This window comes from Oncorhynchus kisutch, linkage group LG15 (assembly GCF_002021735.2).
Source record: "Oncorhynchus kisutch isolate 150728-3 linkage group LG15, Okis_V2, whole genome shotgun sequence".
NCBI classification, from domain to species: domain Eukaryota; kingdom Metazoa; phylum Chordata; class Actinopteri; order Salmoniformes; family Salmonidae; genus Oncorhynchus; species Oncorhynchus kisutch.
In genome coordinates, this window is record NC_034188.2 from 44,661,972 (window position 1) to 44,682,962 (window position 20,991).

General features: G+C 44.0%; 1 protein-coding gene across 7 annotated transcripts in view; it reads right to left on the reverse strand.

Moving 5' to 3' along the window:
- The window catches only part of ece2b (endothelin converting enzyme 2b), an 80,786-nt gene extending 60,841 nt beyond the window's left edge, over nt 1-19,945 (reverse strand). Inside the window, exons 1-2 of one of the 7 annotated variants that reach the window (XM_020503887.2) lie at nt 19,780-19,945; nt 19,516-19,661 (exon numbers count right to left, since the gene is read on the reverse strand). In XM_020503887.2, the coding sequence (XP_020359476.1) occupies nt 19,516-19,548 (33 nt within the window). In that variant the 5' untranslated portion in view covers nt 19,549-19,661; nt 19,780-19,945. Of the gene's footprint in view, nt 1-1,379; nt 1,402-12,538; nt 12,709-13,000; nt 13,300-14,430; nt 14,640-19,515; nt 19,662-19,779 lie in introns of those variants that run through there. The other 6 variants (XM_020503888.2, XM_020503891.2, XM_031790314.1 and 3 more) reach the window with 6 other exon arrangements.
- Nucleotides 19,946-20,991: the final 1,046 nt, after the last annotated feature.

The window sequence follows — 20,991 nt, forward strand, 5'->3', positions numbered from 1 at the left end:
TCTCCTCTCCTCTCCTCTCCTCTCCTCTCCTCTCCTCTCCTCTCCTCTCCTCTCCTCTCCTCTCCTCTCCTCTCTAAAGCCATCCCCACAAAACAGACTATCGTCCTAGGCTGTGCATTCATACAGAGTAGGGAATCATGTCAGTTCTATTCATAGCATTACTATAATATTTTTGTTGTTGTACTTTTACCCCTTTTTCTCCCCAATTTCGTGACATTCAATTGGATACGGACTCGAGAGAGGCGAAGGTCCAAGAGCCATGCGTCCTCCGAAACACGACCCTGTCAAGACGCACTGCTTGCTTAACCCAGAAGCCAGCCACACCAATGTGTCGGAGGAAACACTGTCTGGCAACCAAAGTCAGCTTGCAGGAGCCCGGCACGCCACAAGAAGTCGCTGGAGCGTGATGAGACAAGGAAATCCCGGCCGGCCAACTCCTCCCCTAACCCGGACGACGCAGGGCCAATTGTGCGCTGCCTCATGCTGTTACCGTCTCCCGATCATGGCGGGCTGTGACACAGTCTGGGACCTAACCTGGGTCTGTAGTGACGCCTCAAGGACTGTGATGCAGTCTTTTAATCACCCACGTGGGTATATGGTCCTGAAAACCAATGAGGAGATGGAATAGACCGAACTTGCAGCGCGTTGAGTGTCACAAATAGAACCAATTTCTATTTTAGCGCCTGGCCACGCAGACGCTCGCTGACGCCCGCATGCAGTGTGGGTGCAGTGATTGAATAACACGTATGTGTACATGTATTTTGCGACACGAGTGGTGTGGTCAGCATGTTAGACCGCTGCGCCACTCGGGAGGCCTAATTCATAGTATGCCTGGTAAACCTTAGTCTCTTCCAAAAGAAACGGCATCTTACACAGTAAGAGCCTATGAGTCATCAACAAAACCCCAAACTATAGATACTGAGCACACTTCGTTGCCTAGGTAGTGGGTATATTGTTATAAGATCTTAAACTGTGGCCTGGTATAAGACCCATTCTTCGTGCCAAATTACACCCTATTTCCTATTTAGTGCACTACTTTAGCCCAGAGCCCTACAACAGTAGTGCACTATGTAGGATAGAGGTTACCATTTTGAAAGCAACCACAAACAAAGCAATGCAGTAAATCTCCACAGCCATTTGTAGTGAATAGTGATCCTGTTGTTTTGTGATTATTATTACCACCATCATTTACTTTCTGGAGATGGGTTCATGACCAAGGAGGACAGGCAGTCCCTTCATGAGGCCTAAATATGAATCAATCAGTCTGTTACTGTGAAAGACAAGCTAATGATGACAAAGGATCATCTCCTCCTTTCTGTCAAATTATGTGCCCTGTCTGTGGAACTCAAATTCAAACAACTGTGATCCCCCCGGCGCACCGTCGCCACGGAAACCACCAGAAGAGCCGGTCACGTGACATCCGGCACTTGATGAAAAATTAAAGCAATGTGTTCTGGGCCGTCTCCAGGGCAGTCTCATTGGCTACCGGGTGGTCCAAAACAGCTGTGGAGCGCCAATCACAAAGGCTGTTGTGGGAACAGCTGGAGTGTTCAGGTTGGGTCAGAGGAACGGGGATGACGCTGAACATGTGGGGCTGCTTTACTGGAAATGAGACCGCAATGGTGCCAGTGGGACAGCGCCTGCAAAACAATACCCCAGAACTCTGTATGAGACGTAAACAGTTTCTAAACATTTGACGAACCCTGTATGTGGAGAAACTACATAGTTGACTAGCATCCTGTCCAGGGGGATACTTGTATATGAAGCTACCTCACGCTACAGAAACAGGAGATAGGCTCCTGCCCTATTAACCGTTCTGGCTACTTACTAGTGGAATGTACAGTATGTATAGAATACATTTAAGTTGTAAAAGCCAATAATTGTTATTTTATGCCTTACGCTTATCATATTTTGTAATTCCAGTTAAATTTGATGACAATATCCCTGAGATGAATGTTGTATATAATGCCCTAACGGGCAATTCTGGCTCAGACAAGGCTCAACTAACTTACTATTATTTCTACTCTACTGTATGAGGAGAAACCAGTACACAGACCCGAAACTCAGTGATGTGAAGTTAGGCTGGGTAACAGTGGAGGCTGTTGAGGGGAAGATGGCTTATAATAATGGCTGAAACACATGTTTGATATAATTCCATTTACTCCTTTCCGGACATTATTATGAGCCGTCCTCTACTCAGCAGCCTCCACTGTTACCCAGCCCAGGAGTGCAGGACTCTGGGTTGGAGTACAGTTGAAGTCGGAAGTCTCGTTAACAAACTATAGTTTTGGCAAGTCTATTAGGACATCTACTTTGTGCATGACACAAGTAATTTTTCCAACAATTGTTTACAGACAGATTATTTAACTTATAATTCACTGTATCACAATTCTAGTGGGTCAGAAGTTTACATACCCTGAGTTGACTGTGCCTTGAAACAGCTTGTAAAATTCGATGGCTTTAGAAGCTTCTGATAGGCTAATTGACATAATTTGAGTCAATTGGAGGTCTACCTGGGGATGTATTTCAAGGCTACCTTCAAACTCAGTGCCTCAGTGCTTGACATCATGGGAAAATCAAAGGAAATCAGCCAAGACATCGGAAAGAAAATGGTAGACCTACACAAGCCTGGGTCGTCCTTGGGAGCAATTTCCAAATGCCTGAAGGTACCACGTTCATCTGTACAAACAATAGTACACAAGGATAAACACCATGGGACCACGCAACCGTCATACTGCTCAGAAAGGAGACGCGTTCTGTCTCCTAGAGATGAACGTACTTTGGTGTTAAAGTGCAAATCAATCCCAGAACAACAGCAAAGGACCCCATGAAGATGCTGGAGGAAGCAGGTACAAAAGTATCTATATCCACAGTAAAACAAGTCCTATATCGACATAACCTGAAAGGCCGCTCAGCAAGGAAGAAGCCACTGCTCCAAAACCACGATAATAAAGCGAGACTATGGTTTGCAACTGCACATGTGGACAAAGATCGTACTTTTTGGAGAAATGTCCTCTGGTCTGATGAAACAAAAATAGAACTGTTTGGCCATAATGGCCATCGTTAAGTTTGGAAGAATAAGGGGGGAGCTTGCAAGCCGAATAACAACATCCCAACTGGGAAGCACGGGGATGGCAGCATCATGCTGTGGGGGTGCATTGCTGCAGGAGGGACTGGTGAGCTTCACAAAATAGATGGCATCATTTTGAGGAAGGAAAATTATGTGGATATATTGAAGAAACATCAGTCAGGAAGTTAAAGCTTGGTCGCAAATGGGTCTTCCAAATGGACAATGACCCCAAGCATACTTTCAAAGTTGTGGCAAAATGGCTTAAGGACAACAAAGTCAAGGCATTGAAATGGCCATCGCAAAGCCCTGACCTCAATCCTACAGAAAATTTGTGGGCAGAACTGAAAAAGTGAGGAGGCCTACAAACCTGACTCAGTTACAGCAGCTCTGTCAGGAGGAATGGGCCAAAATTCACCCAACTTACTGTGGAAAGCTTGTGGAAGGCTACCCGAAAGGTTTGACCCAAGTTACACAATTTAAAGGCAATGCTACCAAATACTAATTGAGTGTATGTAAACTTCTGATCCACAGGGAATGTTATGAAAGAAATAAAAGCTGAAATAAATAATTCTCTCTACTATTATTCTGACATGTCACATTCTTAAAATGAAGTGACCTAAGTCAGGGAATTTTTACTAGGACTAAAGGTCAGGAATTGTGAAAAACTGAGTTTAAATGTATTTGGCTAAGGTTAATGTAAACTTCTGACTGTATTTGCAACAACTTGCATATACAGACACACACACACACACACACAATGTTCAGACACACGCACACACACACAAGTAAGCCTACTCCTTGGGGCTAAATCCACAGGGTGTTCTTCCACCTACAGTGCATTCGGAAAGTATTCAGACCCGTTTACTTTCCCCACATCTTCTTACGTTACAGCCTTATTCTAAAATGGAATTTAAAAAAAGTTCCTTATCAATCTACACACAATACCCCATAATGACCAAGCGAAAACAGGTTTATTGAAATAAGAAAAATAAAAAAATATACTTTATTTACATAAGTATACACACCCTTTGCTATGAGACTAGATATTGAGACCAGGTGCATCCTGTTTCCATTGATCATCCTTAAGGTGTTTATACAACTTGATTGGAGTCCACCTGTGGTAAATTCTACCACAGTTGACAGTGCATGTCAGATCAAAAACCAAGCCATGAGGTCGGAGGAATTGTCCGTACAGCTTCGAGACAGGAATGTCTCAAGGCACAGATCTGGGGAAGGGTACCAAAAATGTCTGCAGCATTGAAGGTCCCCAAGAACATAGTGGCCTCCATCATTCTTAAATGGAAGAAGTTTGGAACCACCAAGACTCTTCCTAGAGCTGGTTGCCCGGCCAAACTGAGCGATTAGGGGAGAAGGGCCTTGGTCAGGGAGGTGACCAAGAACCCGATGGTCACTCTGACAGAGTTCCTCTGTTGAGATGGGAGAACCTTCCCGAAGGACAACCATCTCAGGACCTCAAACTGGGGTGAAGGTTCACCTTCCAACAGGACAATGACCCGAAGCACACAGCCAAGACAATGCAGGAGTGGCTTCGGGACAAGTCTAACATCTCTGGAGAGACATGAAAATAGCTGTACAGCGACACTCCCCATCCAACCTGACAGAGCTTGAGAGGATCTGCAGAGATAAATGGGAGAAACTCCCAAATACAGGTGTGCCAAGCTTTTAGCGTCCAAAAAAGACTTGAGTCTGTAATCGCTGCCAAAAGGGCTTCAACAAAGTAAAGGGTCTGAATACTAATGTAAATTTCCGGCGTTTTTTCTTATACATTTGCAAAAAAAATAAAGGACAATATTTTTTTGCTTTGTCAGTATGGGGTATTGTGTGTAGATTGATGAGGGAAAAAAACGTTTTAATCCATTTTAAAATGAGGCTGTAACATAACAAAATGTGGAAAAGGTCAAGGGGTCCGAATACATTCCGAATGCACTGTATACCTAAATGGGATTCAGAGAGTATACGTTTGCGTATTTGTGTGTATGGCTACATGTGTGAGTGAGTGAGTGAGTGAGTGAGTGAGTGAGTGAGAGAGAGAGAGAGAGAGAGAGAGAGAGAGAGAGAGAGAGAGAGAGAGAGAGAGAGAGAGAGAGAGAGAGAGAGAGAGAGAGAGAGAGAGAGAGAGAGAGAGAGAGAGAGAGAGAGAGAGAGAGAGCAGGAGAGTCACACAGTCTACCCCAACCAAAATGGAGAGGCCTTAGAAGCTCCCACCCGCTGTTCAGAGGTAATTAAATTACAGTACCCTGTGAATGTAAAGAATGATAAGGCAAGAAAAGATTACAAAATGAAGCTCCTTATGGAAAATCAAGAGACACTTTTTGCTGACTATTACAAAAATGGGAACATCAGCAACCTTATATTCCACACAAACCATCCCCTGGCATGGCACAGTGCTATATTAGCACACTACCCCTTTGTTAAGAGAGGGGGGGTTAACGAGGGGTGGAAACTCAGGATACTTGATAACGAGGACTCTGAGTCAGGTAATATAAATATCTATAAGTCCGGAACAGTAATGGTACAGGGTAACCCCAAACAGTTTCAGCTGGACTTTCACCTAATCAAAGAATTAGCCCAGCAGGAGAAGCTCTCCCTTGATAAAGATACCCCCACCCCGAGCGGGTCAGACCAGACCTCTTCATTATGTAACCCCACAGACGAGCAACCCCCAGCGGAGAGTCAACCTCCCAGCACAGATTACCACTCCCTCATTGAAATGAAGGACAAATTCACCCAGCTGGAGGTAAGACAGGTGGAGCTGGAAAGGCAGGTGATTACACTTCAGTCAGCACAGACCCAGACAACAGTCCAGCACAACAACACCCCCTTAACCAGACCCGGAGAGCTGGAGGTGGACAGAGACATATCTGCACTCTGGACTGTGGTGAGACAACTTCAACAGGAGAAAGAGCAGAATCAGGAGAAGAACAGAGCATTAGAAGAGAGGATCAGACTGCTGGTGGAGGAGAGGTTGAGGTGGATGGAGGAGAGGGTGAGGGGGACGGAGGAGAGGTTGAGGGGGAAGGCGTGTGACAGAGAACAACCCACTAGAGAGGTGGCCACCCCCACAGAGAAGCCAGCAGAACAGCCCACCCCAGCACCTGACAAAAGTCTCGACACCACAGCAGAACAATCCACACCAGACCCTGACCATAGAGTCAACATCACAGACAAATGAAGAACCACAAGCCCAGCGGCTCTCACCCCCTCTGAGCACCCCCCCCCTGTCAGCCACCCTGATAGCCCTTCTGACAACCCCCTCACACCCACTGAGGACAAACACAAGACACAGATTGTACTCCTTATGGACTCAAATGGGAAATATATAGAAGAAAAAAAACTTTTTCCCAAACACAGTGTGTCTAAACTCTGGTGTCCAAACATCCAGCGCGCCCTCGACCTTCTGTCTGAGAACCAACTAGGTTCACCCAGCCACATAATAATACACACAGGCACAAATATTTCCCGTGACTGTGCCTCAAAACCAAATGTTTTCCTGGCCCACCACTCCACCCTGGACTTGAACAGCCTCTATGACCAGGTCCACCTCTACAAGGCAGCAGTGCCCACCTTTGCCCGGACTCTAAAGGACATCGCTCTCAAACATATCCTCAACACTTCACACAGGAGCAACAGATCAATAGACACCCCAGCCTGACCAGCGAGACACCCTCCCAGACCTGCAGGACCCCCCCTGGACCTACACATAGAGGACCCACACCAAGAGGAATTACATCCAGACCACAGTACACCCAGACACATCCACACCCCCACCCCAACCTATCAACACCCCCCCACATCAACCATGCCCACACACCATTTAGGCCCCCTCAGATCAGACCTATGCCACTCCTGCCCACCCCATGCACCCCATCCCCGCAAAGAGGGCCTCAACATGGAAGCCACACATACGCCCAGGTAGTGAGCGGGCAAACAGTCCCAACCCCCACTCTCACACTTGCCCAAGCCAATGGCATGTACCAGATGCAGGCTCTGCTCACACTTACTGGCCTGAGGCCAAACCACGACCAACAACATTGGACACTCTATGGAACAAAAAGCCTTCACTATATCATCCTGGAATATCCAAGGCCTGAGGTCATCTGCCTTTGGCCTAAAGAGCAGAAACCCGGACTTCACCAAAGAAATCGGTAATACAGACATTGTCATCCTGCAAGAAACCTGGTATAGAGGAGACGGACCCACAGGTTGCCCACTAGGTTACAGAGAGCTGGTAGTCCCATCCACCAAACTACCAGGTGTGAAACAGGGAAGGGACTCAGGGGGTATGCTAATTTGGTATAGAGCAGACCTAACTCACTCCATTAAATTAATCAAAACAGGAACATTCTACATTTGGCTAGTAATTCAAAAGGAAATTATCCTAACAGAGAAAAATGTCCTCCTGTGTGCTACCTATATCCCCCCACTAGAATCCCCATATTTTAATGAAGACAGCTTCTCCATCCTGGAGGGGGAAATCAATCATTTCCAGGCCCAGGGACATGTACTAGTCTGTGGCGACCTAAATGCCAGAACCGGACAAGAACCTGACACCCTCAGCACACAGGGGGACAAACACCTGCCTGGAGGTGACAGCATTCCCTCCCACATATGCCCCCCTAGGCACAACTATGACAACATAATCAACAAAAATGGGTCACAACTCCTGCAGCTCTGTCGCACACTGGGTATGTACATAGTCAACGGTAGGCTTCGAGGGGACTCCTATGGTAGGTACACCTATAGCTCATCTCTTGGCAGTAGTACTGTAGACTACTTTATCACTGACCTCAACCCAGAGTCTCTCAGAGCGTTCACAGCCAGCCCACTGACACCCCTATATGACCACAGCAAAATCACAGTCTACTTAAACAGAGCAATACTCAATCATGAGGCATCAAAGTCAAAGGAACTGAGTAACATTAAGAAATGCTATAGGTGGAAGGAATGCAGTTTGGAAACCTACCAAAAAACTATTAGGCAACAACAAATTCAATCCCTTTTAGACAATTTCCTGGGTAAAACGTTCCACTGTAATAGTGAAGGTGTAAACTTGGCAGTAGAAAGTCTTAACAGTATATTTGACCTCTCAGCTTCCCTATCAAATCTAAAAATCTCAAATAGAAAACCGAAGAAAATGAACAATAATGACAAATGGTTTGATGAAAAATGCAAAAATCTAAGAAAGAAATTGAGAAACCTGTCCAACCAAAAACATAGAGACCCGGAAAACCAGAGTCTACGCCTTCACTATGGTGAATCACTAAAACAATACAGAAATACACTACGGAAAAAGAAGGAACAGCATGTCAGAAATCAGCTCAATGCAATTGAAGAATCCATAGACTCTAACCACTTCTGGGAAAATTGGAAAACACTAAACAAACAACAACACGAAGAATTATTATGTATGGGTAAACCACTTCTCCAATCTTTTTGGCTCTATAACAAAGAATAAAGAGCAAAAACATATACATGATCAAATACAGATCTTAGAATCAACTATTAAAGACTACCAGAACCCACTGGATTCTCCAATTACATTGAATGAGTTACAGGACAAAATAAAAACCCTCCAACCCAAAAAGGCCTGTGGTGTTGATGGTATCCTCAATGAAATGATCAAATATACAGACAACAAATTCCAACTAACTACTCTTTAACATCATACTTAGCTCTGGCATCTTCCCCAATATTTGGAACCAAGGACTGATCACCCCAATCCACAAAAGTGGAGACAAATTTGACCCCAATAACTACAGTGGAATATGTGTCAACAGTAACCTTGGGAAAATCCTCTGCATTATCATTAACAGCAGACTCGTACATTTCCTCAATGAAAACAATGTACTGAGCAAATGTCAAATTGGCTTTTTACCACATTACCGTACAACAGACCATGTATTCACCCTCCACACCCTAATTGACAACCAAACAAACCAAAACAAAGGCAAAGTCTTCTCATGCTTTGTTGATTTCAAAAAAGCCTTCGGCTCAATTTGGCATGAGGGTCTGCTATACAAACTGATGGAAAGTGGTGTTGGGGGTAAACATAAGACATTATAAAATCCATGTACACAAACAACAAGTGTGCAGTTAAAATTGGCAAAAAACACACACATTTCTTCACACAGGGTCGTGGGGTTAGACAGCGATGCAGCTTAAGCCCCACCCTCTTCAACATATATATCAACGAATTGGCGCGGGCACTAGAAAAGTCTGCAGCACCCGGCCTTCCCATGCTAGAATCCGAAGTCAAATGTCTGCTGTTTGCTGATGATCTGGTGCTTCTGTCACCAACCAAGGAGGGCCTACAGCAGCGCCTAGATCTTATGCACAGATTCTGTCAGACCTGGGCCCTGACAGTAAATCTCAGTAAGACCAAAATAATGGTGTTCCAAAAAAGGTCCAGTCACCAGGACCACAAATACAAATTCCATCTAGACACTGTTGCCCTAGAGCACACAAAAAACTATATATACCTTGGCCTAAACATCAGCGCCACAGGTAACTTCCACAAAGCTGTGAACGATCTAAGAGACAAGGCAAGAAGGGCATTCTATGCCATCAAAAGGAACATACATTTCAACATACCAATTAGGATTTGGCTAAAAATACTTGAATCAGTCATAGAGCCCATTGCCCTTTATGGTTGTGAGGTCTGGGGTCCGCTCACCAACCAAGACTTCACAAAATGGGACAAACACCAAATTGAGACTCTGCACGCAGAATTCTGCAAGAAAGAGAGCCCCAGGACAACAGCACAATTAGACCCAACCAAATCATGAGAAAACAAAAAGATAATTACTTGACACATTGGAAAGAATTAACAAAAAAACAGAGCAAACTAGAATGCTATTTGGCCCTACACAGAGAGTACACAGCGGCGGAATACCTGACCACTGTGACTGACCCAAAATTAAGGAAAGCTTTGACTATGTACAGACTCAGTGAGCATAGCCTTGCTATTGAGAAAGGCCGCCGTAGGCAGACATGGCTCTCAAGAGAAGACAGGCTATGTGCTCACTGTCCACAAAATGAGGTGGAAACTGAGCTGCACTTCCTAACCTCCTGCCCAATGTATGACCATATTAGAGAGACATATTTCCCTCAGATTACACAGATCCACAAAGAATTCGAAAACAAATCCAATTTTGAAAAACTCCCATATCTACTGGATGAAATTCCACAGTGTGCCATCACAGCAGCAAGATTTGTGACCTGTTGCCACGAGAAAAGGGCAACCAGTGAAGAACAAACACCATTGTAAATACATCCCATATTTATGCTTATTTATTTTATCTTGTGTCCCTTAATTGTTAAAACACTGTATATATATAATATGACATTTGTAATGTCTTTATTGTTTTGAAACTTCTGTATGTGTAATGTTTACTGTTAATTTGGATTGTTTTTCACTTTATATATTCACTTTATATATTATCTACCTCACTTGCTTTGGCAATGTTAACACATGTTTCCCATGCCAATAAAGCCCTTGAATTGAATTGAATTGAATTGAATTGAGAGAGTAAACATGCTGAGGGAGGCGAAGGGAAGGGAGAGGTTTTCCCGAGCTGCAGGAGTGGTGTGTAACTTTCACTGTGCGGAATGTGATTGTTTGAAGTGGTTTCCTGTGGAGTGTTTTTGAAGGAAAGCGGCGTTGGTGGAGTTCACCCTGGCACAGCCCAGTCTTCTGCCCCAAGAGCTGGAAATACAGTCACCCTTCACCCCCCACCTCACCTCAGCACCGTATTGCCACAGAGGTCACCACAGTCCCCCACACACATATGCAGGCACGCATGCATGCACGCAGGCACATACATACGGTTATCATGTTATACACTTACTTTCACGCACATGCACACATATTGTAAACATACATACATACAGACATGTTTTGACAAACTCGTGTTTTGACACACAGGCAAAGAGAGCGAAGGAAACAAAACCTGCTGTGACTGGGTGAGATAAGGAGGACTTGCTGACTAGAATACTGAGCAAGAGAAAATTAGTGAGGGACTGAGTGAGAGAGACAGAGAGAGGAGAGAGGGAGAGAGGGTGACATATAAAGAGGGAGAGGGAAAGGGAGAGGGACAGACAGAAAGAGAGAAAGAGGGGGGACAGAGAGAGAAGGAGAGCGATAAGGGAGAGAAGCAAAGAAAGAAAAAAGGGAGAGGAACAGACAGAAAGGGGGGAAAGAGAGGGACCAATAGAGCGAAGGGGAGGAAGGGGGCAGTTTACTCCAGGACCCTGATCTTCCCTGAGTGAAGGTGCTCAGACACACAGACGTCATGAGACATGGGCGAGGTCCTCACTAAACACAAATAATTGCCAGCATCACTCTCAAGCACATACACAGTAAAGACACACACACACACACACACAAACACACACAAACCAGACCTGGGTTCAAACGCTAGTTTTTTCAAATACTAAAGCTGTGACTTGCCAAGTTGCCTGGGAAAATGGAACCATAAGAATTGTCACAAGTCTTAAATGTAACTAAATGTAATTGAAAATGAGGGCCAAAAACAGTAACTAGTAATGCTGCATACTCCAAGAAAGGTTCAAATCTCACCTTTCTGGTAAAAATAGTTATAAATTGTGTAGTCACTTTTGAGGACACAAGCTCAAGTACACAGTACAAATATGATAAAAATATAAAAATACGTAATATTTTAAAACTGTATGAATAAGGCTCCAAATTACTTAGATTTTTTCAAACGACTAACAATAAGATTTGACCTTCCTATTAACTATAAAAAAAACATATATGTATATTTAGTGTTAGAAAAGGTCTCGATCAAAACGTCTGCCCCATCGCTGTGAACGTCTCACAGAGATCTAACTAGTTCCTGAACTCGTTAAGAACTCCCCTTTCGAATCATATTAATCTTGTCTGTCTATGACAAATAGAAAATATTTTTTGTTTAAAATCTATGAATTATTTTACATTATGGGCTATAAATCGAACTCTGACAGTGCTACAGCACTGAAACCCCTCTCTCCTGCTGAGTTACGATGTTAGGATTCCAGGCATATGTGTTGTTAGTGGCTGTGACATAAGAATCAGCCAGGAGTTGATGGACAGTCAGAAGAGTGAATGAAATGGTAGGAGGGACAACCCAGCTTCAAGTGGTGTCAGATTTCACATTCTGCTTCGCACAGGCAAAAGAGACATATTCTGAGCGTGAGAATCAGGACTATTGCTCAATACAAGCCGTTTCGATCTAGCCAGCTGTGGGCCGATGTTGTCCTTAGAAGCAGTAAGTAAATAACGGCCCTCTCTTTGCTTACATCTCAGAGCTAACACACTCCCTGTCCCTCTCTCACCACTTCAGTGTTTGACCTTCACAGACACTCACACTGGACCCTCAAATGGTAGTGTGTGTCTCTGTGTGTGTGTGCGCACATGCGTGTGTGTGCATGAGGATCCATGTCCTTTACCATTTCAAACCCCTCTATCAGCCCACTGCATCCTGGACTTGAGGGCAGAGTCCTGCTCACACACACACACACACATCAAATGCTGGTAACTAGCGACACAGAAACGTAAGTCAGGGTTCAGCAATCTCCCTTTCTTCTTTTCTTCAATTCGTGACCTTTCTCTCTTCTCTCTGAAAATGAGCCCAAGCCAGAGAGTCACAACAACTCCCTCCCACACACAGAGACACCGGTACATTCACACACATACTTTTTTATTGCCCTTAGCAACAGCCTGACACACACCCCCGGCACAGCACAGCTGTCAAAAGGTGGTTTATGGGCAATAAGCTTATTCTCTCAGGTTAGAACAATCATAGGAGAGAAGTAGGGAGATGGAAGGAGAGAGAGAGAGAGAGAGAGAAAGAGAGAGAGAGAGGGGGAGAGAGATGGAGGGATAAAAGAGAACATTTCCGCTTTACTTACCTTTAATAAAGTATTCAAGAGTTTGTCCTTACAATTCTTCTCTCTGTCTCCCTCCCTCCCTCTCTTTCTTTCTTTCTTTCTTTCTTTCTTTCTTTCTTTCTTTCTTTCTTTCTTTCTTTCTTTCTTTCTTTCTTTCTTTCTTTCTTTCTTTCTTTCTTTCTTTCTTTCTTTCTTTGTCTCTCACTCTCTCCCTCTATGGAGAGTTAGTGAAGGACTATAAACACTGAGCACAAAGCAATTGAAGAGCGAGGGAGGGTGAAAGGAAGGCAGTGGGAGTGAAAGAGGGCGAGTTACAGAGTAAGAGAAAGCAGACAAACAGCATGAGCTGGGGGTTGAGAAGAAAAGAGAGAGAGAGAGACAGAGAGAGAGAGAGGATGAAAGACAGACAGCCAGACAGACAGACAGGGAGAGAGGGTGAAGGAAGAGAGGCGGGAATCTGCTAAGGAGGTGGGGGATGGGAGCAGAGAAAAATGGATGGGTAATTTTACCCCATAGAGGGGAAAGGGAGGGGGGTACATTTTCTTTGGCAAGCTTGCTTCTGTGTGCATTATTATAAAAAAGGACAGACAATTCCAAGAGAACGAAAGCCACATTCCTCAAAGTGAGAAAGACTGACAGGTAGAGAGAGAGAGAGAGAGAGAGAGAGAGAGAGAGAGAGAGAGAGAGAGGGGGGGGGGGAGAGAGGGAGAGAGAGAGTGAGAGAGAGGAAGAGAGAGAGAGCTTTCCTGTTCTTGCAATCATTTTACAACTTGTGGCACGTATTAAACCTAGATTTGGTATCTGTACTGACAATAACAACATGCCCATTCATGCATGGAGCTCTACACTCTTAAAAAAAAAGGTGCTAGCTAGAACCTAAAAGGGTTCTTCGGCTGTCCCCATAGGATAACTATTTGAATAACCCTTTTCGGTTCCATGTAGAGACCTTTTCTTAATGTTCCACATGAAACCAAAAAGGGTTATACATGGAACCAAAAAGGGTTCTCCTATGTGGACAGTCGAAGAACCATTTTGGAATCCTTTTTTTCTAAGTGTACCAAACCATTCATCTGTTCAGTGACCACTGTCATTATGCACTTCCATACCTCTACCCCTAGAGGGCGTCCTCGACCCCTTCCCTTCCCTGGTTACAGTCAGCCACCACAGAGAGGTTCCAAATGGAACGCTATTCCCTATATAGGGCACTACTTTTAGCCAGAGCCTGCATGACTGTTGTTGTTGCTCGCGCACAGAAAGGACATTCTCTTCTCTGCCGACGACAAAATGCTGCCCTAATGAAGTTAGCCACTTGAGCGCACATCACAAGAGCGCACTGCGAGGGCTGTAAATGAACAAGCACAACAAACAAAACCGGGGAGGCTGCCGCAACTCTGTTATGTAAATCTTACATAAGCAACATTAGTCCAGTGTTGTTGAAACACTAAGCTTACCTTGCTTTAATTGATGTGCATCTGTAAAAGGCTGATGAATTGGGTACATATGCACACACACGTATGCACGTATACACACGCACATAGAGACACGCTCAAACAAACAAACCAAAAAATCTCTTCCCTTTGCTTTCTCTGTCTCAGTCCAACAAACACACATTACAGATGTCATTCCTCTGTTTGTTAGTGTGTGTACACTGAAGAAATTACACGTTCTCTCTCTTAATCTCTCTCTCTCTCCTGTTTCTCTCCTCCCCTGACCCCTACTCGTCCCCTTCAGTGCGTCATCTATTAAAGAGAACAGCAGATTGAGAGAGTAAAAGAGAGGGAGGGGCAGACGGGGAGAAGGAGGGAGACAGTAGAGTCCTCCCCAGGGAGAGAGAATGACGTCACTGATCTAGGCATCAAGGCTTACCCCTCTCTCTTCTCTCTCTATCTCTACCGAAAGGAAGGAGGGAAGACGACAGGGAGGAAGGAGAGAAGACTGGAGGAAAGAGAGAAAGAAAGACAGAGGGGGGGACAAAATAAGAATATTCCGGATAAGAAAAAGGACAATGTCCGTCTCTTCAGAAAATAACAGAGGCTTCGAGGATATACCCGCTTTGTGGCTCCTTTAATAGGACATGTGTTACTTAAGTAGTTTTGGGGGGTATCTGCATTATACTTTACAGTTTATATATATATTTTTATTTACTCCATTAAATTCCGAAAGAAAATATAGACTTATTACCCCCATAGACTTTCCCTGACATCCAAAAGTACTCGTTACATTTCGAATCCCCGGGCACCACAGAATTATGGTCCAATAATATGAATCTATCAATTTAACGTGTTGTAATCCCTATTGCCTCTGACCTGGCGTACTCACGAAACACAAATACTGCATTTGTAAATCATGTCTGAGTGTGCCCATGTCTGTCCATAAAAAATATTAAATAGATTAAATTGTCCCGTGAGTTTATTTATTAAAAATGTACGTGAATCATTTTCTATTAAGGTATCTTTACTTTTACTCAAGTACAAAAATTGAGTACTTTTACCATGAGAGCAATAACCGTGTTTAATTCTCCAAGTGTCAAACACACACTCACATACACACATACACACACACACACACACACAGGTACACACACACACATGCATACATACATAGTCCGCAAGTCTACACAGGCAGGGTAGTGTAGGTAGACAGAGAAGTGAGGAGACATTTGTGAGACAAAGTTGCGGAGGGACGAGGATTCTATCCCATGCAGACCCTGGCAGATAAGTGCTAAAGGACACTGATGTTATCCAGTAGACCAGGGCACAAAAAATGACTTCTTAACCTCATTTCTATAGGGCCCTGAGTTTTCCCTAACCATGTGACCTTACAGGGGCCTAAGGTTATAACTGGGCCCCAGAGTTTTTCCAGGTCAGTTCATATGGTCATACCCACAACTACCTCCTCATGCCTATCCACCCCTCCTCTCCTTCTGTTTTCTCAGGTGATACACTGCACAATTGTGAAACAACGAGATCAGGAAAAACACAAAGAGGGGAGGGAGAGTGAGAGAGAGAGAGAGAGAGAGAGGGGGGGGGGGGGGGGTAGGTGGGTTGGGGGGTGGAACAGAGGGAGAGAGAGAGGGAGAAACATTGTCAAGCAACCAAGGAGTTAGAGAAAAAGATTTGCCAGGAGAGATGTTATGGAGGAATAGAGGGAAGTAGAAGGAAGAGGAGGGAGGACTTAAAATATGTCCGAGAGCATTTAAATAGAAAGCAGTAGACAAAGGAAAAGAAACACAGACCGCATCCCATGTATTTAGGATACACAGGCTAAAATGGATGACAGTTAGTGACAAATGACAGTGGTGAGGGTTTTATGTCTTGATGATGATGAGCCTGCATAGGGTTATTCATAAATTAGTCAAATCTCAAATTATGGCACACTTTTCTTTAGATACAGTATTGCACTATGTTTGGACAGCCCTTTGTAGGAAATAGGGTGCTATTTAGGACATAACCGTTGACCTCTCCAGCCCTGCCGATGGAGCTAGGACAGATGGAGAGTCTTGCTTCAGACAGGAAGGGGCTCACCCCACCGCCCTAAGGCAGGACACACACGCACACACAGGATACCCAGCCCTGATAAACCCCGGGTTCAGGTCACTCAAGGGCCTCCTTCTCCAGCCGTCACTCAGGTTTGGCCTTTCCCATCACTCCCTCAACTGGTCACAGCAAAGCAACTGCTAACACTTTACTTGAGACTGAGGCCACCCAGAGACGTATGCCAATGTATAAAAATGCATATTCATTTTGCTTAAAAAACATGGTTACAAAAATATAATGCTCATCTCATGACATGGATGGTCAGTCCTTGCATCTATATCTCTGTCTATGAATTTCAGAGTGGTTACATTTCTCCAGCCCCCTCAGCTGTTCAACAAAACAAGTGGCGAGGTGAAGGCTTTGTTGCTTTTCGAAATCTGGATTGTCACTTTAATGCTTTTTGATGCATTTCCTACACATTGTAAGTATGTATAGCATGTATAGTATAGCATCATCTCATAATGATCCTGATTTAAGACATATTATTATCATCATATGCCTTATAATAAGTTATATATATGCTCATACATGCTTATAACAAGTGATAACGCATTATTCCTGTTCGCTTCAAGTAAAGTGTTACCGTTACCGAGCAACCACCTCAGGGCGGCATGTCTGTGCGTCATTGCTGCTTCCTTGAAATAATCCTGTTTGGCTCAATTGGTAGAGCGTGGTGCTTGCAATGCCAGGCTTGCGGGTGTGATTCCCCCTGGGATCACTAATATGAAATTGTATGTCTGCACTGTAAATCACTTTGGGTATTTGTATTTATTATGGATCCCCATTAGCTGCTGCTTCCTGGGGTCCAGCAAAATTAAGGCAGTTAATCAAAAGAGAAGTTGACTAAATATGGAAATGGATCTCTGTATATAAAAGTATTGTAATGAAACAGGCAGGGAGCAGGTCTCGAACCCTTGACCTTCGAGCCCGAGGTCCGGCGCACTATCGACTGTGCTGCAAAAGCATGCTCGTGCGGCAGGGTCGATTTCCGCGCTTATAAACCCAGGGTCGTTACACTACTCCCTCCTTTCAAATAGCTTGCGGCTCTACGTCTTACAGGAACGCGCTCACCGGCCAAGCACACACACTGTCGTGGATGCAAGGTCCGATCACTTCTGACACCAATGTAATGAAACAGCTGGGAGCAGGTCTCGAACCCTCGACCTTCGAGCCCGAGGTCCGGCGCGCTATCAAAAAAGCATGCTCGTGCGGCAACGTCGATTTCTGCGCTTATAAACCCAGGGTCGTTACACTATGTTACTCACGCCTGTGCGAGTAAGTGTTTCATGACATACACACATGTGCATGTATCTGCATGCTACTATCCGGAACAGACCTGAGGTGCTTTGATGTCCTACATACGTGTGATGAGATCAGCCCTTTGAGGCAGTGTAAATACCATTGGTCTTCTTAACACAGGTACTGGGAACAGTAGAGGCCTTTTAACAGTTTGTTGAGTTAGTGCACAGTGTGTCTAGCGGGCGAAAGCCTGCTTGACTGTGGCCCAGTGCACAGATTGCGTTATTAATGATGTTCATTAGAGAGATAATGAAGATATTCAGAAATGCCCCTGGGGACTACAGGCTACTAATTGATTCACGGCATATTGGGCAGTGGTTGGGCACTGCTCTTCCAGCTCCGTAGGCCTACATTACAGACAGAGCCATAAGCCTGAAGCAGAGCCCATGCAGTAGGCCTACTTCACCTGCTCTCAGTTTGATGGTTGACAGACAAACACACATGAATAAACACACACAGAAATAAACACGCGCACACACACAAGACCTATCCAGCCCAAATTGTAACCAGATAGACTTATCTGTTCACAACAGACATTTCACATCTCACTTTGGTATCATAATACTGTTCCAATACCGAACAGATGGTCATTGTTGTGCATTTTTACATCCCATAATATTTAGGTGACAACGACACAATGCAACAGAACCATAGCAACAACAGGTACAGCCTGTCGGACTGGAATCTCAACATAACAAAACAAAAATGCCTGTCCCGTGTGACCAGTCAATAGCTGTGTGTTGGTTATCATAGTAAAATACATGGCTTTACTCCAGTTCCATATCATGTCCTTATGCCTACTTCAGCCAACATAGGCAACAGTGTGTGGGCAAGGCACACCGAGTCAACAAAATACAAGACCTGAAGGAAGCCTTTTAGTGAGATTAAAGGGCTATATATTATATTCAAAACCGAGGACAAATGAAAAAGCAAAATGGAGAAGTTCAAAATAAACAAGTTAGGCCTAAATTTGTTATGTGCTAGTGTAGCCGACTGGCGTTCAAACTGAGTGTCTCCTAAGCTCCACAGCTGTGTGAGCCAAAACTAAAGCCCATGCACACGAGTGAGATCGAGAGAGCACAGGAGTGAGATAGAGAGAACACAGTACAACTCAACCATAGGCTGTGTGGCCCTTAAAGAGATGACAATGAATAAAACCTCAGCCTCTCTATGAATATTTACTGGTGTGGGCCTTGGGCAAAGCAACTTCTCTCTAACAACTTCAAATAAATACAATCAAATTATTACATGTAATAACATGTAGGCCTATGCTGGAAAAACGTGTTTCTGGATTTATGCATGAGTGTCTGAGGCTGCACTTTCTCTTATGAAAGTATTTTGCTAAATTATGAAAAGATACCGACGTTTGTATGGAGAGAGCAAGTGCACCATTTTCATCACGTGCAGTGAGCGCCGAACACAGTATTTTAAGGATGGATATGAGGAGGACCAAAGCTTACCCGGGAATCTGCTCGAGCATTATTGTCCGCATAGCCTACAACATGTGCAGAATATAAACAAGTCATATTCGAATCATGACTGCGAAATGGTTTAGCAGTAAAGAAACACAATAAAATAAATATGGTGATTGATTGCAATGGGGTTCGATCACATACGAGTCCACGGAGCTCTGTCTCCTGATAAATTATGAGAAGAGTAGCATCACGTTTGAGAAGATGATCAAATTATTACAAGACTTACGTTGTTCCGCAAATCTTGCAGAGCTACGCTCATCGTGCAACAGACAGCAAAATCGACCGCTGGGCGAGTGCAAGAGACACTCTACCTCTGCTGCTGACGATTCCAGTGGCTGGATCGCGAAGCCATCTCTCTCGCTCTACCAAATCCTGTGGAACAACAAACATCAAAAGGATATGTACTAAACCCACACATGTCAATCTATCCGTATTGATCTAGGACCGCAATTGACCGCAATGGATTGTGCGCGCCAGAGCACAACATTACCTAATCCCAAAACGAGTGTCTCTCGAATGCAAGCAGAATAGACCTACAGCAGAATGTTTCCATGTTGGGAAAAAAGCCTTTTCACGCGTGTAGTCGGCCAACCCTGGGATGAACAAGAAGGAAGATTGCAATAACACTGCTGACTACACTCCGCCCTCTCTCTCTCTCTCTCTCTCTCTCTCTCTCTCTCTCTCTCTCTCTCTCTCTCTCAATTCAATTTTCAATTCAATTGACTTTATTGACAAGGCAAGTTCATTATTACTTACATTGTCAAAGTATACATATCGAAAAATACAAATATATTTCTATATAAAATATATATTTATATATAAATAAATAGTGGGACCAACAGCAATAATAATAGTATTAATGGACATGGTATTACCATTAACAACAACTACAACAACAATATTAATGAGAACAACAATACATTAAAGCCAGTGTCAACATGACTGAGAAGACACATGACGTAGTATGAAAGACAAAACAAAACAAGATGGGAAATATTATTGACATTACTTTGCACTTTTCACTGGCTATCCCTTAGGTTGTGGCAGAAGGACACATATTTGGCCGCCAAAACTGCACATTTTGGCTTTTCAGCAAATAAATATGAGATTTTTTCTTCATCTTTTATAGTTTCAAATTCTTTGTATTGAATTATAATTTTGGGAAAGAAATATTCTCTTAGGTCTGAGTATTTGTCACAGTGTAATAGGAAATGCAGCGCTGTCTCTACCTCTCCCCTGGAGCAGAGTGAGTTGGAATGGGGTTCTTCGGCTTCTCCTTTTTTCCTCCAAACGTTATGTTTGATGGTCATTATGGCCAAACAGTTCTATTTTTGTTTCATCAGACCAGAGGACATTTCTCCAAAAAGTACGATCTTTGTCCACATGTGCAGTTGCAAACTGTAGTCTGGCTTTATTATTGTGGTTTTGGAGCAGTGGCTTCTTCCTTGCTGAGCGGCCTTTCAGGTGATGTCGATATAGGACTCGTTTTACTGTGGATATAGATACTTTTGTACCTGTGTCCTCCAGCATCTTCACAAGGTCCTTTGCTGTTGTTCTGGGATTGATTTGCACTTTTCGCACCAAAGTACGTTCATCTCTAGGAGACAGAACGCGTCCCCTTCCTGAGCGGTATGATGGCTGCGTGGTCCCATGGTGTTTATACTTATACTTATACTTGCTTACTATTGTTTGTACAGATGAA